The sequence below is a fragment of the Haplochromis burtoni genome, unplaced genomic scaffold (genome assembly GCF_018398535.1).
Source record: "Haplochromis burtoni strain Fernald_Lab_line unplaced genomic scaffold, NCSU_Asbu1 Contig_16, whole genome shotgun sequence".
NCBI classification, from domain to species: domain Eukaryota; kingdom Metazoa; phylum Chordata; class Actinopteri; order Cichliformes; family Cichlidae; genus Haplochromis; species Haplochromis burtoni.
The window spans coordinates 402,530-421,410 of record NW_024582377.1 but is presented as its reverse complement, the minus strand read 5'-3'; the positions used below and the strand labels follow the sequence as shown (position 1 = coordinate 421,410).

The window sequence follows — 18,881 nt, the reverse complement described above, 5'->3', positions numbered from 1 at the left end:
ATTACTGCATCCATAATAACATATGTGTAGGTAATAAAAACTCAGAAGCTTGTTCAAACTCATATATTATTTATTACAATTAAATATTTTTCTTATATTACAGGTCCATTTGAAACCATACAAATAATCTGTGCTGTGATTAATATTTCCAAGATATTTCCAAAAAAAAAGCCATGCAAAGAAACAAACAAATTCACATAAGAAGTACACCTGGGAATGAAGTTCAATTCATGGTTTAATCCCCTGCCCTCTTTTAGTCTTAGTCTTTTTGGTGAAAGCATTTCTTTGTGGTGATTCAAGCTCAATACCAAGAACTGTGTCATCTGATGAAAAGTGAAAGGCATTTGAAAGGTACGCAAAAACTACAGTAACTATTTGTACTTTTCTTTGTGGAAAATTCTTGGAATACATGTAATACAGGATAATGGGAACAGGCACAGAGGACCAATTAAGACACAAGCATCACACATCTTGATTAAACATAATTAGTTTGCTGAGTGATTCCTAAGGCCATAAAATGTGCGTGGTGTGGTTTTCTAATTCTGGATTTAAGTTGTTGAACCAAATCAAACCAAATATTTTCACCTGATTCAAGTTGGCTATACTTCATACACCATCAAGCAATATTCAGGATTTTTTTTTAAAACGTTTGTTGAATAAAGACATGATAATATTTAAGTCATCGGGACATATTAAAATAGCATGGAATAGTTTTAAATTCAGATGAATTGAAATAAACAGAAATAAATGAATATGAGACATCTATTTAAATTATTTCTGAATTCAAACAAACAAAAAATGTCTATGCCACTTACAGAGGATAAGGAGCAAAGGAGATGTAGGTGGGATGTGGGCATTTTAAAGTGATACCCCACCTAAAATTTTGACTATCAAATACTACTGTGCTTGTAGGTCAGGTGTAACGCCTCCTTCGTGTAGATCAGCAGCTTAGTCAGCTCATATGTCCTTGTGTTATCGTGTTGAGTGTGAGTATGTTTGTCCGAATGTCTTTTTATCTGTATTTATGGAACTTATTAAACATACACTGAGAGGTTTATTATGATAACGTGGTTTAGGGAAGCTTCTCTGGACATTTTGACACAGTTTATTCACCATGATGACTTGCATCAATTAATGTTTATAAGAAATGATACAAATCAAGCTAACTATTATGTTTTTCAGGAAGGCTTAAACTACCAAGTTAAAGCAGTGAGGAGGGAGCCAAGCGGTTTAGCAGGACAAAGTCACAACAACCTCTTGATATGAGTATAAAACGTGGCTTTTTTCTTTTTCTTATTGTAGCAAAAATCATGAAAAGTCCCCAAATGAAATTTCGTGTCATTATATGAAACAGTAGCTGAGATGAGATTCCACTTTCTGTCAGAAAAGCAGTTTGAGAAATTGAAAATCCATCTGGTAAATCTTTTGATATTCGGTCTGAAGACTGACAATTTTGGTTAGGATTGCAAAGAATTTGTACCTGGGAAAAATTCCAGTGAAGTGGTTAGCTTTGGGACTTGCAAGAGAAAGAAGAATTTATTTATTAGAATGCTTCCAATGATCAATGGGCAAGTTTTTTTTAATGTTTCCTTCAAATGGGGTCCCAAATCCACATACTGATCTTTGCATGGATAAATCAAAGTTATGGTAAGATATCCTGCTTGGCTTTTCATAAAGACCATAAATCTAAAAAAACAAACAAACAAAAAAACAAAACAAAAACAGGTATATATAATATAATGCACAAATAGTCAATAATGGGCTGTGATACGAAAAGAATAAAACAATCAGTGACACCAATCAATGTGCCAAATTTTGCATTGCTGCTTGGCCCCAGGTGATTGACATTTTGTGAACAAAGCTTTCTTGTGGAGAGTTACCAAAAAACAAACAAACAAACAAACAAACAAACAAAAAAAAAAACAGTATGGAAGCTTGTTTATGCCACTTAAAAATATGTTTTTACTAAGTAAAAAAAAAAAAAAAAAAGTGGATTATTATCTCAAAGTTTTGACCTAACTTCAAGTTTGAAGGTGTTTTTTTTATAATTATTTTGAGTTATTTTCTGATATTTTTTGAATTAATAAATTAAAATTAAGATTCTTAACTTTGAATTGAATGGCATAATAACCCCAAATTGTGACTTATGGATGGCAAAAAAACATTTTTTTTTTCAATGGCAGAATGCTCTAAGGTCTGCATGTAAGAAATGAATCCGTAACCAGCTGGTTAGCTTAGCTTAGCCTAGCATAAAACCAAAAACAACACAAAATTTGCTAACAAGAAATTTGTTATAACACTTTGATTTATACAGACTAAACAAATTACATACATAATGTTACCTATTATGCTCACAGATGATAAGGGTGCATCTGGCTTTCTACCGCCCGCTCCCACTTCCAAGCGTTATAGATCGCTAAGCTAACTAGCTTCTGCTTTATATTTAAAGTACTGATATGAAAGAATTGTCAGTATTGTCATACCACACTCTGTAAAAAGTTAGTTTCTCCAAAAAAAGAAAAAAAAAATCCTCATCTACTCTCAACTAGTTAAGTAGTTTGATACCAAACATCACTCTCAATAAAAATGTTGATTAAGATGGACTTTCAGGTCACATAAGATCACAGGTAACACTGAAATACATGTCAAGCATCTAGGAATCAAGATCAGCGCACTTACTAGCTTCATAACTCCAGACTGTGATCAATACACGTTACTAAATAAAAGGCTGGGAATGTTCTATAAGGCAGCAAAGATCCAGGGCACAGGCTAATGGTAAGTTAAAATCAGTGAAGCAATCGGCATTTAAAGGTGAAGAGGCAAAGCTTCACCATCTCAGGGGAAATGAAAAGGAGGATGACAGGAAGCTGGAAAAGGCCAGGGTACATTTTGGTCCTGCAAGGTTTAGCATCTCTGGTCACATGTTAGCGCATGTCCTTCAAACCGCATCTGAGATCCTTCCAAATACTCCATATGTGTCGTCAAATCTGCCTATTGCCTACTTCAGTGTCTCAAAGCAAAATTGCACGAGCTTGTATTGGGTAAGCGAGCTGAAACACAGAAATACTGCTGCAAAGACTCTCACACTTATACAGTGCAGCTACGGAGAGACATCGTCAGCCTCCTTTCTAATCAGGAATGCAAGCCACTCATCTAAAACTCTTTAAAATGATCTTTTGAAAATAAATTATATATTTTCTCAGTACAGACATAAATACATATCTTTTCTCAAACATAGGAACGAATCATCATCACAGATCTAAATGCTACACTGACTACATTATTCACCAGCTCATCAGTGAAGAAACAAGAATATACGTGACTAACTGATGCCATCTGCCACTAACAGACACCCATCCAGATATTTAAATGCAAATATACAGTACGCTGACACCGGAGTCAAATCACACCTCTGGTAAACAGCTTTGAAAAAGTTAAATATTCCTCGGCATTGGCATAACAAAAATCCCCTTTAATGCTCGGCTGATCCTCGCAATGTGAAAGCAAGCAAACTAAACTCTCGCTGTCTTTTAGCGGTTAGCATGCCCGTGTCTTCACTACAGATACAGATACGGAATAAAACCTGCATCTCTCTCAAAACTTAAGTAGAGAAGAAGCCAAAAAACCGTTAATTGCTCACTCTTGTTATACTTTTTCACTGCTAATTAGATTCAATCAAACCGTTTGACTGAGAATGTCTTTCATGGCTATCTTTGGGGCGCGCTGCAAAGCTCTCCAAAATCAATCACCATTAGACAAAAATGTCAATTTCAATATTTGGGAAACTTCCTCACATGCTTGCTTGCTGAGATTTGGATGAGAACACTCTCTGTATACGTTGTAAGCACACAGCTGGAGCCAGCAGCTAATTAAGCTTAGCACAATCGCTCCAAAAAGATATGTATGCAGATATTTGTAGTCTGCTTGTAGCCCACGTTCTATCAACCAATCATGTTTGAGCATGCTTCGACTGCATGCATTTAGAGGGGGAAAAATAGGGATTGCTGATTTACTGAAACACACCTAGCTTCTTTAAAACTGATCTGTAGTCGCATGCAGTCGATAAACCTCTGACAGAACAGGTGTTCTTGCCCTTGACAGCTGCTAATTACATATATAGTATCCGACTATTGCCCCGAGAGTCAGACTTAGACTTTATGCTAAGCTATACTAACCAGCTGCTGGTGATTATTTCATTTTGATTAAACAGACATGAAACTGATTCCTTCTTATTTATCACAAGCAAGCACATTTCCCAGACTATCACTATTTCTCAGAACAGCATGAACACAGCTGCATTACAGTAAGATTTCTATATGCCGTGTCAGTAGAAAACGCCATGTTTTCACTATCAAATGGACTCAGTGCAGCTCAAAGCAGCAGAAATAAACTGAGTGAAAAAAAGATGCGATTAAGTCTTCAGCTGCACCATCCGGTGTGGCACAATATGCCACATATTTTCATTATCTATGGCATATCAAGATACTTTGTGTTATCTGTTGTCTGTCAGGCAGATAGTAGCATTATTCACATGAAACATCGAGTTCTCGGCAATCTAATCAAATTTCACATTTCTAAGAGCTACAGTAGCTTTTTCTACAGCAGAGTACGTTCCAGGTTCTTCACACAGCTGCTACAACACCAGAGAGCCATGTATGATAAAAGAAAAAGATTTACACTGCCATAGCAACTCTTATATATTACGTCAAACCATTAGTTTACTTAATAAATGCGTGACATGTAAGCATGAATGAGAGACTGAAAAGAAAATAAGCTGTCAAGCCGTCGTCCGAAACTCCAGTTCCTCTCTCACGGAGGCAGCCAGTGAGAATCTGTGGCAGATGAAACCGGGGTGTAATGTGATGTCATGCCTCGTCAGGTACTACTGCAGGTTCTTGAGGAGGCGTCCGTAGCGGAAGTCGTAGACGTGTCGACAGAAAAACACCAGCTCTGGGTCAGTGTCATCGGGCACACAGTGGTGGGTGGGCATGGCGTTTCCAACAACAGGGGGCACTACAAGGGAGGCGGCGCTGTCGCTGACGCCTTCTCTACGGCGTTTTACCAAGGCACAAAATCTGGACAGGAAACAAACACAACATGAGAAACTGACCTCAAAAACACCCCTAATGGCTCAAAACTACCTGAAATTAAGAACACGACAGAAAGTAAAAATGCTTTCCTGCTTACCGACAATACTGTGCCAATGTTAGGACATAGCATTTGTCCTCGATACAGGCCACACTGTTCACATCCTGGTGACGGGATGCAAAGACCTCATTCTAGAGAAAGACACTCGGGTTAGATCCATACAAAAAAGCCCAAACAAACAAACCCCATCATGATATCCTCTTACATGTAGAAAGAAAAAGAAAAAAGTAGCGGGTGGGACTTTAAAAACTAAATCTCTCTTCTAAATTTTAAACAATCCCTCCTGCCTCATCCTCACTTCCAGATTTGCAGAGAAAGATGCTGTACGTCATCCTCTGTGACAAAGCCGTGTTCCCGTTCTCACACTGCTGCTCTGATGTGTTTGTTGTCTGTCAGCGCACGCTGAGAGTCGACAGACTTCATGCGGTTTAATGTTTCTAGACAGTGAATTGAACTCGTTCCTCTGGGAGATTACTGACATCAGGACGCGAACACAATAGAGACGCGTTCCGTCCGCGAGCGTACAGTGCTGTGCAAAAGTGTTAAGCCACCTTTCATTTCTTTATCTTTTGCTTCTAAGGAGTCAGATTTATCTTCAGCAAAGGTTTTCCAGGCTTTAGGAAGGTCTTCCAAAGTTTTTCTTTGTACATCAGCTGCTTTTTCACTTGACCATTTACAGAGGAATTTTTGTTGTTGTTGTTTGATGAGTTACTTAACACTGCAATAAAAAGACTTCTAACTCAAGAGATACACCATTGTTGTGTTTACACATAACAGAAAGTTAACAAAGACCCGCTTTAAATGTTATCTTCAGTCACTTTGTTACTATCTGCTTATTGCAAAAACATATAATTTGTTCCAATTTTCTTAGTTGAAGATGTGAAAAAAGCCAAGAATAACCCACACTGACAGGTATAAAAATAGTACTTCTGCACCAACAAGGTGATTTCCAAAGAGCTATTAGCCAAAAACTTGATGTGCCTCTGCTCGGTGCAGTGCAATGTGTCCTTAAAAAAATCTGAGTAAATTGCACAATGGGAGGACAAAGGAAAAAGTGGTAGGAGGTGAACAGTCTCTGAAAGTCCTTAAGAAAAAGGAAAAAGGCAAGGACCTGACCCAGGACCTCAGAGATTAATCTGGCCCCATAGTTGCTTTACTGTTCACTGAAGCCTCATCAGAAATAGTCTCAGGGGAACGGTGGCTGTCAAGAAGCCAGTCTTAAGAAGGGGAAACAGAAGGAAAAGGCCAAAAGAGAAAAGAGCCATCTGTAACGGAACAAAAGGCAGCAAACATACAAAAAAGAGCTTTGAATGTTCTTCAAGACGCCTGGAGAACTATTCCTAAAGACCGCTTAAAGAAATGACAGGAAAGCTTGGATAAGAGAGTTCCAAATATTGACTTTAAAGCTTGTTAAAATTATCCAAACTATATTTTTTCCTTATATGTTGTATTTCCATGTAAGTTTGCATAAGAAATCTTTGCAGTGATAAATAATTTCATAGCAAAATTTTACAAAAAATAGTGATGATTTAAGACTTTTGCACTGTACTGTACAACTGTGCATTCATTGCTTTGATACAATGGTTATTCTTATTCTGTAACACAGTTCAAGGTGTCCCAATACAAAGAAATATACTTAATGTCCTTGGGCAAGACAATGAGCCAATGAGAGTGAAGGTGAACACCTTACACTGGTATTTGAGTGAGAAACAGCTTACAGCCTGCTATAAATACACTGCTGAATTTTTCCTAAAACACCGTTCACTGTACTTTGTAAGCAGCTGGTGGTTTAACAGAAGTAGACAGCATACTTTTTGGGAACAATCTGCAGCCCTGGATTAATACACATTTAGTGCATTTTTTTAAATATTAAATCAGCAGGATTTAAAATAAACTACATCATCAGGTTTTGGATAATTAGAGAAGCATTTTAGCGTGTTCCCTTTCTTTCTGTGTTTTAAAGTTTACATAACATGTGTTGTTGACAATAGAAAACACATTTAACACTATAATAAGAGTCATTATATTCATTAATAGTATCTAAAATCTCTTCTGGTTTAGAAAGCCAGCACGAAGCACACATTACAGCCATTAGTTAAGCATGGATTACAATTTTTTCCCCTTTTTTTAAAATCACAGCACTCAACCTGCTTGTTGTGAGAGTGTGGAAACCCACAATAATATGTGTCAGTCAAACACCTGGATCCACCTTGAACCGTGCCGTAACCTTAACCGCGCCAACACTAATTTTACAATTCCATTTGATCCAGCTACTAGAAGTGCATCAAAGAGGCGAGTAAAAATTACATGGAAATTATGCAGTTTAAATAATTATGCAGATTATTATGGATCATGCAGCAGGCAGGATTTTCCAAACTTCCTCGCAGTGCACTACAAAGCAAGGCCGTTTAAAGTTACATGACCTCGAATTATATATCGCTGTAGCTTCTGAGTAGAGTGTGTTTCACCAAACAGTAAAATGTGGACCTAAAGTCAAGTTTCCCCTAAAATACTTTGTTATAGAGGCAGCGGATTGGCCTCTGGTGCAATTTCAGCAGCGCTGAATGATCATAGCAGCATTAAAAGGATATTATATGAGCACTTAAGGTATCAGAGAGTCTCTTTGATCCTCTTGTTCTCCCATCTTAATAGACATTTGGGCTACTTTATAGCTTTGTTAGGCCATAGGAGGACTTGAGCCTTTCAGTGTATGTCTCAGAGAAGGAGAGATATGCAGATAAAGGAGACACGAAGGTAGTAATCAGAGCCTGGCATATTGCACATAGTGTTTCTGTGAGTTATTTAACTCCTCCCGCCAGAACTGGTGATGCTTTCTATTAAACGTACGTGAACTGGCTCGACCTGTGCATCACTAATAGCCATGATTACAGGCGCTGAATATGCTGCAGTTGACACAAGCTATATTTTAGATTTGCTGGTCTATAATTACCCCTGACAGTTATTAGAAAGCCGTGGTTAAAAAAAAAAAAAGCATTTCAGAAACACACGTCAGCCTTCTCACCTCACAATGTACGCTGGGGTTGCGTCCTCCCTGTGTGTGTTCTGGACGGTAGTACCAAAACAAACTCATCATCAGCTCTCCTGAAGGAAAGAAAAAAAGTAAAACATAGCACGTCTTTAACTTCACTTCTCAAACCAGTTATTACCACATAAATGCGTCTTCTCGTGTGGTCTGAGTAAATGCTGCGTACAGCGAGCATACTACCTGACTCTGGCTCTTCCCACAGAGCTGAGACCTTAGCCACGTAAGGCAGAGACTTTTTTCTAGGTCCAGATTTCAGCAGAACAGTGTCTCTGACTCTAATCAGCTCCCCGTCCCTGTGGACTCCCTCAAAGCACTTCCTCAGCACCAAAGTGTCCTCTCCCTGGGAACACAGCAGCAGGAAATACTGACTCCTCTAGCAGTCAGAAACTGATAAGCTTTGAGAGGCTGTGGAGTAAAAAGCTGCAGGATGTGATTTGTATTGAATGGCTTCTGCGCCTTGGTTGTCGGGGTTGCTGGATAAAATGTAGTAAAAAATAGTGAATAAGCCCTGATCCAACAGTGAAACAGGTGTTATGAATCACCCCCCATACTCTCTCAGGACACTTCAGTAAAATTACATCAGCTCTAATTAAAAGTGGTGCCATTGTGGCTGTGTCAAAAAGCACCAAAATGACTTTCTCTACATACCACAGAGAAAACCTCCTTCTCAAAGGACAGGCCAAATGGCCTCCAGCCGTTGGTGGATTTTTGGCGGCCATTCTTCGGCTGCTTGGCAACCGTTTGCCCTCCGTCGCTGGCACAGCTGAGCTTCTGTTTCTTGTTCCTGTTGAGAGGGCAGACAGCCGAGCTGATGCTGCCGGTGCTGCGCGCGCCAGACCTTGACCCGCTGGGCTGCTTGGCACTCTGTGGACACTCCTTTGCCACCTTCAGCGGAGGCTGCGGTTGGCTGGGGTCAGACAGTGGAGTCTGGATGTGGGGCACTGATTGGCCGGCTGGAGGCACAGTGGGAACGGGGCAGCCAGTAAGGATTCGAGGGCTGGGACAAATGGGGATAGAGGAGGGGCTGTGGTGGTCATTGATGGTTGCTGGGTAGTCATCTGAGGAAAGAACAGAAAAGGTACGATAATGTGAAATGAATACAGAGTACTGAAACGAGCCCTGCATGCAGATTTCAGAGCAATAACAGCTATTGAATCGCAGCCAAGACACACAGTTTATTCTTCGCCATTTGTTTTCATGCTACGCCCTCTTTCACGTGGCTGATGAACATCTGCAGGAAACATCACGCAACCAAGCTTCAGCTGCAACATAAGCAGAGTTTCTGCTTGGCTGGAATGACAAAAATTTTCTTTAGCTATCTTACTTCAACCTAATCTAGTTTATTTTGTTTATTTGTCACATTGCGAGATGGTAGCCCTACTTTTCTGAAGGCGCCGTAACTGATCATTTCACTGTAAGTATGCTGTACCTTTCGGGGTGCGTGCTGTATTATGGAGTGACTTAACCTTGTCTAACTTCCAGGTACTTTACAGGTATTTCATGGGAAAGGAGACACCAAGGACACTTATTCCTTTACACTCACTTTGAAAGATGTTTGAACAGTAATTGTGAAAAAAAAGAAAATTAATTAAGTTAGATTTCGGTCCATCATGATGAGGTCACAGGCAAATTTTTGACAGTATTTATTTATTTTTTTTCTCTTATAAATTGCTGAGGGGGAGCAGTTCTCATTTAGATCAAATAAAATAACAGCTGAATAAGAGAACATCAATCGTGCACATCAACATGATGAATATTGAAAAAGGATCCCAAAAGGCAAGATTAATCCACTCCATAATACGGCCAACGCCTTGAAAAACACAGTGTACTTATGACCTAAGACACTATTTACACTGTACTGAAATTTACTTGCAGTATAATTATTTCTTTGTTTCCTATAAAATCCTGAATTGTTATCCCCTCATTCAAGTGTACCTACCTTTAAGTATTTGTAGATAAATATAATTACATTATCATTTCAAATAAAACCCACAGAAATTCCATTTGATTACCGGGAATTGCGCCCTTAATTGCGAGCCGTATCATAAGGTGTTACCTAGAACTTTGAACTCTGATACGAGAGGCACAACAAATACTTCGTTTCTTAATATTTATGCTGAAGTAGCAAAAAAACCAAACAGGCAGAGCCTCAATTAAGATCAATTATAGTCTTTACCATGCACACAAACTAGACGTTTCTCCTACAGTGGCACTGAAAAACAAGACAAGCATTCTGCTGTGTGAGAGGGGGGTTGTGCACACTCCCATGACACAGCTGCAGTGGTGACATTAAGGTGAAGTGATGATCAATGAACCCATTTCACAGCAGATTTGTGCACTTGTCATAGCAGGAAATATTCTTAACAGTGGCTCAGCTGCAGTCCCTGTCCCAGGCAGGAAGCCACAGCTGAGGATTAGATTACCAGGATCCTTCAAGCTCGCTCACCTAAATAGAATCCAGTCATTTTTAATGTTGTCAATTACACCTGTGCTTTTCCTGCTATGGCAAGTCAAAATCTCTGCTGACCGACCTATTTGTTGGCTTTCTGAATCTGAACCTCATCTGCTGCATTCATCGAATCCCTGAGAGTACATTAACACTTTTTTTTGCTGTCCTAATAATTCTACCCAGTAAAATTTCAGACAAAGATTGCCTGATCCTGCTTGCCTGAGTTTTTACTGGAAAGTCCATCATTTTGTTCCATTCACATTAAACTACTACTCATATATACTGTTTTTGTGATCCAACTAGTATTCTACACGTTTTACGTTATTGTGAAATACAACTGTATACCAATCAGTAATTGTCACAAGCTGTCCTCTGCAATCTGATGAGTTTTATTGTGTGCTCAAGAATGGGACTTTACAAAGACTGCTTGAATTTATTTATCATATTTTCACCAGCCAATAAAAAGATTTGAGGTTGTGTCCAGAGATGGGCAGTAACTTTTTTCAGCTAACGAGTAAAGTAAGGGATTACTATTGCAAAAACGGTAATTAGATTACCGTTACTTTCCCGTAGGAACGCTGCGTTACTAAAACCGTGATTTTTTGCGAGAATGTCTCACGACAGTGACGTAAGCGAGTGCGCCGTTAGTGACAACAGCTGTGTGCAGATCAACAATGGATCACATATCGATTGTGGGAGAGAGTATGAGCGTGCAGCGTTTAAAGCGTGGAAGTACTGACCTTACTTTGAGTTTGATTCCATAAAAAGTGACAAAAACATTAGCGTCCTCGTGCGTGGGAAGAAAACTTCTTTTTACAGCGAAAAAAACCCCTAAACTTCCAAGCAAGCACCGAGTGCGCAACGACGTAATGGGAAATTCACAGAGAAACTCGCGGATTCTTCAACTGACCGCGGCACACCTGCACCAGGGTAAACCTCCGCCTACCCAGTCCTGCTTTACAGGTGAAAATAGAGCAACAGGACCGCTGAGTCTTTGACTTTATTTATTTTCTGCTGTGTTTTACTTGCATCTATTTGAAAGATGAGTGTAAACACAAAAAATATTTTATTTTATGTGCTGGAATGTGCAGAAAATAGGTTTAAATGTTAAACTAATTTTTCAGTCAGAGAATGTTGCATATAATTAATTTTTGCTTGATGCATAAAGTTAAAAGATTAAAACTAATAAAACAAGTTTTAAAAAGAGACTTTTCCATTTGATTACATTTTGTATGATGGATTATGCAGAAAAAGTAGAATTGGGCTGAAAGATCTATCGCTTTATCACCTATTCAGGTTGTAAATGGTGTTTTTAAAAAGTAACTAAGTAACTAAGTAATTAATTACCTAAATAAGTAATCAGTAAAGTAACGGGATTACTTTTTTGCTGACATAATCAGTAATTAGTTACTGATTACTTTTTTCAAGTAACTTGACCAACACTGGTTGTGTCCCAAATTACTAATCCTGATTCATTTTTTATAGAAAGAAGGTAAAATTTTCAGACGTTCAAACATCCAACCAGCCCTTTTTCTTGCACTTACATACATTTATGTCTGTATTATTTATAATAGTGATAAGACATCTGTATTTTTCATGCATTATGTGATGAACAGCAGGTCCTCCTGCACATTTGCTGAGACTCTGAATCATGAGGTATTGCCATCTTTTCTTAAAAACTGATGCTAGGGTGAATGAGCACTTCGAGACGTGCATTTCCTCCATCCTTGTACTTCTTCCTCATTTCCTTCATCGCATCCCCCGCTGGGCGAAGCCGAGATTCGAGGAAGAGACGAGTGAGGGAAGCGAGAGGGCCCATTAGCCAAATGAAATGCAGCTTAAGCTGTACACACCTCGAAAGATGCCACAAAATGAGCAAGAGAGCGAGGAAGCTGTCAATAAAACCGGAGGTGTATACACCCAAACAGTAATGAGGTCTGTTCAGGCAGAAAAGTGGCAACACCTGTGTGGGTGGACCACAGACCTCTTTGACAGCATACTTGTCACAACAGGAAAAGCACAAGTGTACTAATGACATTAACAATGGGTCTGTGCTATTTAGGTCTCCTAGTAAGCCATGACAGTATGACACAAACACACCCCACACACAATACCAGCAGCCAGTAAGTAAGCAGCCAAATGAAATTCAGCCATTATTTATTCTATTATGTACGTCTGTTCTTTTCCAAGTTAACATTTCCACTGAGATTAAACTTGGTTCTCTAGTAGATAAAAGCGTAAGTCCTCACAGACAGCGTGACCTGGTTGTGACTGCTAGAGACCAAAGAGTGGCAGAGAGAGAGAGTGCGTGTGTGAAACTAGTGTTATTTTGAGATCGCATTCAGGTGTTTCTAACCATACCCCCACATATTCAGACGCTGTTTAACCCCAGCGTGCTTTCCTGTTCAGGCTCACATCGCTCACTTTAAACACAGAAACTCACAGCAGACACTCGAGCCCGTACAGCTCAATTGTATTCAGCCGCACAGGCCTCGTGTTCACCGTCCAATGACTTTTATTCAAACGGAGACAAAAGGGGTCTTGCCCTTTATCTGATTTTTTTTTTTTCCAACTTCCCACTCAAGTGACATGCCAAAGTGGGAGAATATAAATGGCTCATATAATAGCTATTCTCAGCACATTGTACTCCTTTGGCAGCTGGATGAGCGGGGCTCTGCATGCAAAATAATATACCCATACTGTGCTGACGAACATTTAATACTTCTTCAAAACGCTTACTTAGATAAAAGGAGCCCGTCACAGAAATACGACTCCACTTGTGAAAACAGCTGTTTTAATGTCATTTATGAATCTTGAGGGCACTTTCTGAAGCCTAAAAGAAATCTGATCTCAGTTTGTATTTGGAAACAGAATACTGATGCAAACTTTGACAGGAAAATGTCATTCTGGTTGCACAAATGCCATAAGTAACTCATTAACTTGGAATTTCTACTAAATGAATTCTTGCAAATTAAACCGTGTGATCTCCGCTTACCTCTTTTTACGCTGTGGTTACATTTGATGCAGTCTGGGCGGCCAGAGGAGCACGCTCCTCTGTTAATTGCTGGAATCACACTGGTATAAGCAGAGTAGCCGTTGATCCTGCAGGGCTCTCCGTAGCACGGTTTCACTGAGGTGCAGCAGTACACTGGATGGCTAATCCCTGAGGGTTGGGGACCCGTGCTGGGGAGCAGCTTCGGCCTCTTGCTGCCGCTTGGGCATAAAGCGAGAGGTGATATGGTGGAGGCGGAGTTGTCCGGGTGGCTGAAATGGACGTAGTAGCCTGGGAAACAGGTGTACGTGTGTGGGCTGATGGTTATGGCTGCCGGGTGGCCAACAGAATGGTGGTGGTGATGGTGGTGGTGATGATGATGGTGGTGGTGGAACACCTCAGACAGTGAGCCGTCCTCTGGTTCCTTGAAGGTTTTGTCATCCAGGAAGAGGGCCAGCCTGTGAAAGTACTCGACACATCTCTCCTGGGAGCAGCAGTAACAGGAAGACACCTCCGTCTCCACCTGCTCCTCTTTGATTGTTTTTAAGGAGAATCCCAGAGAAGAGCCACAGTGGAGAGGATGCTTGACACACTCCTGCCCCCCTGTGGCACCCTTCCACTCCGGATCCAAAGTCTCCGTCTTACACAAACTGCAGCATTCCTGGATGGCGGGGCTCACCTGGGAATGGACTGGATCTTCTGTGCCCTGTTTTCTGTGCTTTAGTTGCCCCTCATGTTTGGGATGTGTTCTTCGTTTGGTGTGTGTTGTTCCTTTGCACACAGGCTTACCACTCATTCCATCCTGAGTCGTAGCTGCAGCTTCACTTCTACTCCCTGGCTTGGACTCCACCTTCCTTTGCCGTTTGGCCCCATATGGGGCACTGGTGAGTTTGAGCAGCGTTGCAGCGGTGAGGCCTGCTTGACGCCGAGGTGTCGGTGCAAGCAAACTCAACCAGTCGATGTTCTGAGCCTCAGCTGTGGAACGCTTTTGTTTTTTCGGTCTCTCTTTTTGGACTGCTTTCCCTTCCAAAGAACCTTTTTTGGTTTTCTGATCTCCGTGTTCAGTTTTAGTGAGCTCTTTTGCTGGCTCTTCGTTGGATGGCTGACATTTCTTTGCGTTATTCGCCATGAGTGAGCCGTCTTTGTAGAGCAGCAAGCTGTTGACAGCCTCAGCGTTAAGAGAAGCCATTCTCCTTCTGCGGGGCTCAAACATAGCTGAGGGCATCATGAGTAAGGCGTCAGATTGGTTGTTTTTTGGTTCCAGTGCTTGCTGATTGGCGACAGAGGTTTTCTTGAGTCTATGTTTGGTCCCTCTTTGGATGGAGTGTTGCTTCTTTTTAACTTTTACACTCCTTTTCTTCCCAGCTTTTAGTGCATTCTTCTCTTTACCAGCAGCTGCTTTCTCCTCCAGACGGGTGAGCAACACGCAACAGTCCAACGCATCTCCATCACTCACGGCTAGTTTCTTCTTTTTATTTCGGTGCAAGTCTTTCTTGTCCCTCTTTTTCTTCCTCTTCAGCTCAATCACCCCCCCTCTCCCTTTCTTCACACCATCCTGCTTTTCCTTACTTCCCCTCTCCTTCTTGGGCTTTCCGCATTTCGCCGTCTGGCACCGCTGAGCTTTCACCATATTCTCAGCGTCTGGGAGCAGATTCACTAAACTGTCTTCATCCACGGGTTTCTGATTGGTGGAGGGTTTCAGCTCAGACTGGGCTTTCAGTGGATATCATCATGGATCATCATCTGGGTCCATATGGCTCTCTGAGAAGACACAGATCAGACATTCAACATTAAAGCTTAAGCCACACACAGATGTTACTCATGCAGAACCTGAAAGTGACTTAATGTAACGGACAGGATCTTCTGATGCATTATGTAGCAACCAGTTTTACTCCGTTTGCTGTCAATTTTCCACATCCACAGAGAATAGGAGCACTTAGGAAACCCCTCTCCTTAACATGCAAATATGCTTCATGCTCAAGACAGAGGATCAGACACCAAAAGCACATCACACGCTGCACGCACATTATGCATTCAGACTGCTCTCCCTTTTTCTTTTAGATGCATTTTAGATTTAATTTTTCTCCTTTTACACTATCTTGATCACAGCACGCTGATAACCACAACATTAAGACCACTAAAATGAAGTATCATTAATTAATACACTGTTAAGCTGAGAAACTTTGGGTCTAGCCATTCATGTGAATCTTACTTTGACACGTACCGCCTACCTAAACCTGTTCTTGATTGTTAACTTATTGTTCCAGAGCAACAGGTGTGCTGTTGCCATCACACCTGTAGTATGGGAACAACACACCTCGACAGCAGTGGTTTTCCTCTGGCTGAACAATGCGGCCAGCCCCCCCACAAAAAACAGGAACACAACAAAAATGCTGCAAAAGCTGTCACTGTGGTATCTGTGACATGATGTGCAGGATCATGACAACAGTGAGAAAGGGCACACAGCCAACTCTTCACATAAAATGCTCATATAGATAAATCAGAGTCCTTTGTAGTAAATGCACACATACTTACTTAGTGCCTTTTAAAAATTTTTTACTCTCACACAGCACTTTATTCTATGCCTGGCGTACATCCATCCATCCATGGAGTTCAGTTCCTTGGCCAAAGCACAGATTGCAATGAGGACTGGAGCCTCCTGGAATTGAACTGTAGATCTTCTGATCAGTAGATGACCTGCTTTGCCTCCTGAGCTGGCACTTTAACGTTTAGGTTTAATATTGAGAAGGGCTGAATTTTGACCTAACCCACCATCTTGTCCTAAATAAGATGCACATAAAGGACAAGAGGTGGTTGTAGCTCAGGAGGTAGAGCAGATCATCTACAAATCGGAAGGTTTGTGGTTTGATCCCTGGCTGCTCCTGCCTGCATGCCAAATATCCTTGGGCAAGATCCGAACCCTAAGCTGCTCCCTGATGCATCCATCACAATGTGAATGTTACACAGAAAACACATAAGCATTGAAAAAGAACTGTTTGTATAAATGAGGGAGGAAGTGTAAAGTGTTTTGAGAACTCGGTTGACATAGAAATGCCCTATTTAAAAACCAGTCCATTTGCCAAACTGACCGAAATTTCCTTTTTTTTAAAAAAACAAAACAAAACAGGAAGTGAAACTCTTGCCATTTACATTTACAGGAGTATCCTGGGCCAAGATAGGCAGCATTAGCCTAGCATGTTATATGGCAGGAGAAACCAGAGCGCCTGTAGAAAACCTGCAGAAGCACAGGAAGAAAAAAAACAAAACTCCACACATAAGTGTTTGTCCTGGTTTGAACCCAGGATCCTGTTGCTGTTAGGCAAGCACTGTGGCTAACCTCTGAGCCGCAGTGCAGTAAAAGCCGTTTTTGCTTAACCTAAACAAGCAGCAAGCTGTGCAAAACACAAAGCTCCCAAATATGATTTGAACTGCGGTCTCTTGGCAGACAAACCAGTGCCTTCTTCTTCCACTGCCTCCCCCTCCAGCATTCTGCTCTGGACTGTTTAAAGGAAGGCCGTTATCTCTCTGGATCCAATACTGCTGTGGCTGTTGTGTTCAGGCACCAGTGCTAAAGGGCACCTTGTTCGTATCACTGTGGCCCCACTGCATCTGACTGAATGGCAGCATTTGATGCCCTGGGATGAGAATGCACTGGATGCTCCCAGAGGACCCGTGTGTCCATGCCCTGATGGGTCTGAGCTGTTTTAGCCGCACGAGGGAGGCTTGCGCAATATTCCACAAGTTCTTTTAATGTTGTAGCTGATCAGTGTATGTTTAGTTTAATGTGCTGTAGCTTCTACGTTTCGGTTTTTATTTTGATTTGAGTTTTAAAAGAGAACTGTTGGCTTTTGATCCTTTGTATTAAACGACCATTTTGCCTTGAAGTCACATTGAAGCAGATTAATGACTCAAGCAAGTCACTGAGAGCCTGTTGGGTTGCAAGCACCCACTCACTGCTAAAACACAGAAGCCAAAAACCAGAAAAAGGTGAGGCATTTGAGTGATGCATTTAATATTTGATACGATGGATGCTCAGACACTCGCTTCTCATATTCTCATTTATAGTGTCAACGACACAACAAACTCTTTCAATTCACTGTAAGATATGAAATTAAGCAATGATTGTCTGACACTTAGAGGCACAAAACAAACAGTACCACGAACAAATGACTCATGAATCGATCCCGATTCTACAAAAAAAAGAAAAGAAAGGGAAAAAAACTGGTGGCAGAAACACTTGTCACACAATAGCCTCTTCAGTTTCCATGTCAACAGGCTGATACCAAAGCAGCTCCAGCAACTTTAGAACCAACGATGCATAACAAGACTTGCGGCCCTCCGTAACTCACGGCTTTCTGCTACCTCAACGGGAAAAAACACCTCACTTAGGAAAAGCCTTTAGATATCCTGATGACTCAACTCCGGCGACCTTTATGTAATGACACTCGTGTGTGCAGCAGAAGGAGATGGATCGTGCTTCTTGCTGCAGCCCTGGAACACAATTATGCTACTTGACCTCCAAGGAGTAAGTCAACGTGGGTCCTTTTATTATAAGTGACTCTCCAGCGAGAAAATCCCTGAGCTTTCACAAACATACACAAATGATCAAGTTCTGAGCACGCTTCTTATTAATAGATTCAGTGTAAGTGTATGATATGAGTTAAGAGGCTAACGATACTACATTTCAATCACTATATTTCAGCCAATCATGGAAGCCTATTTCATTTCCACACTAGTAAAGGTCTGTTCAGTATTTAATGTGAGTCTAAAAAACTCTTCACTTCAAAACACTGCTAGGTTTCAGATTTAGGGTATATACATATAAATAGAGTAAATGTGGCATAAGTTGTTTTTTACGATCTTAGGCACAGACATATGGGCAAAAGAAATAAAGGAAAATGACAAAAAATGTGCACAATTACTTTTAATGTTGAAGGAACTACTCATGTCATACACAACTACAAATCCCAGATTCCACAGCGACTTCGCAACTTCCTTTCTTCTTCTCAAATGTAATGCTTTGAATTTTTACTGTAGTATTTATATGGTTATTAACAGTGTTGTATGTTAATAGTTATTTAAATAAATTCTTTTGTACTGTGCATGTATAATTAATCACACCTCGAATGTCTTAACATTAGTGGGTCGAAACATTTTCACAGGTCATTTAAATTAAGGGTTGTAGGTAGAGTAGTTCTTTACATGAACAAATGTATTCTTGTTGAAAATGTATTCTTGTTAAAAAA

General features: G+C 40.6%; 1 protein-coding gene across 2 annotated transcripts in view; it reads right to left on the bottom strand.

The window, feature by feature from the left end:
* Positions 1–1,972: 1,972 nt before the first annotated feature.
* The window catches only part of bahd1 (bromo adjacent homology domain containing 1), a 32,690-nt gene continuing 15,781 nt past the window's right edge, over positions 1,973–18,881 (bottom strand). For both annotated transcript variants that reach the window (XM_005916648.3, XM_005916649.3), the window contains exons 2-7: positions 13,639–15,396; positions 8,843–9,252; positions 8,375–8,534; positions 8,171–8,250; positions 5,188–5,279; positions 1,973–5,075 (exon numbers count right to left, since the gene is read on the bottom strand). In XM_005916648.3, coding sequence (XP_005916710.1) covers positions 4,883–5,075; positions 5,188–5,279; positions 8,171–8,250; positions 8,375–8,534; positions 8,843–9,252; positions 13,639–15,265 — 2,562 coding nt within the window. In that variant the 5' untranslated portion in view covers positions 15,266–15,396 and the 3' untranslated portion in view covers positions 1,973–4,882. The remainder of the gene's footprint in view (positions 5,076–5,187; positions 5,280–8,170; positions 8,251–8,374; positions 8,535–8,842; positions 9,253–13,638; positions 15,397–18,881) is intronic.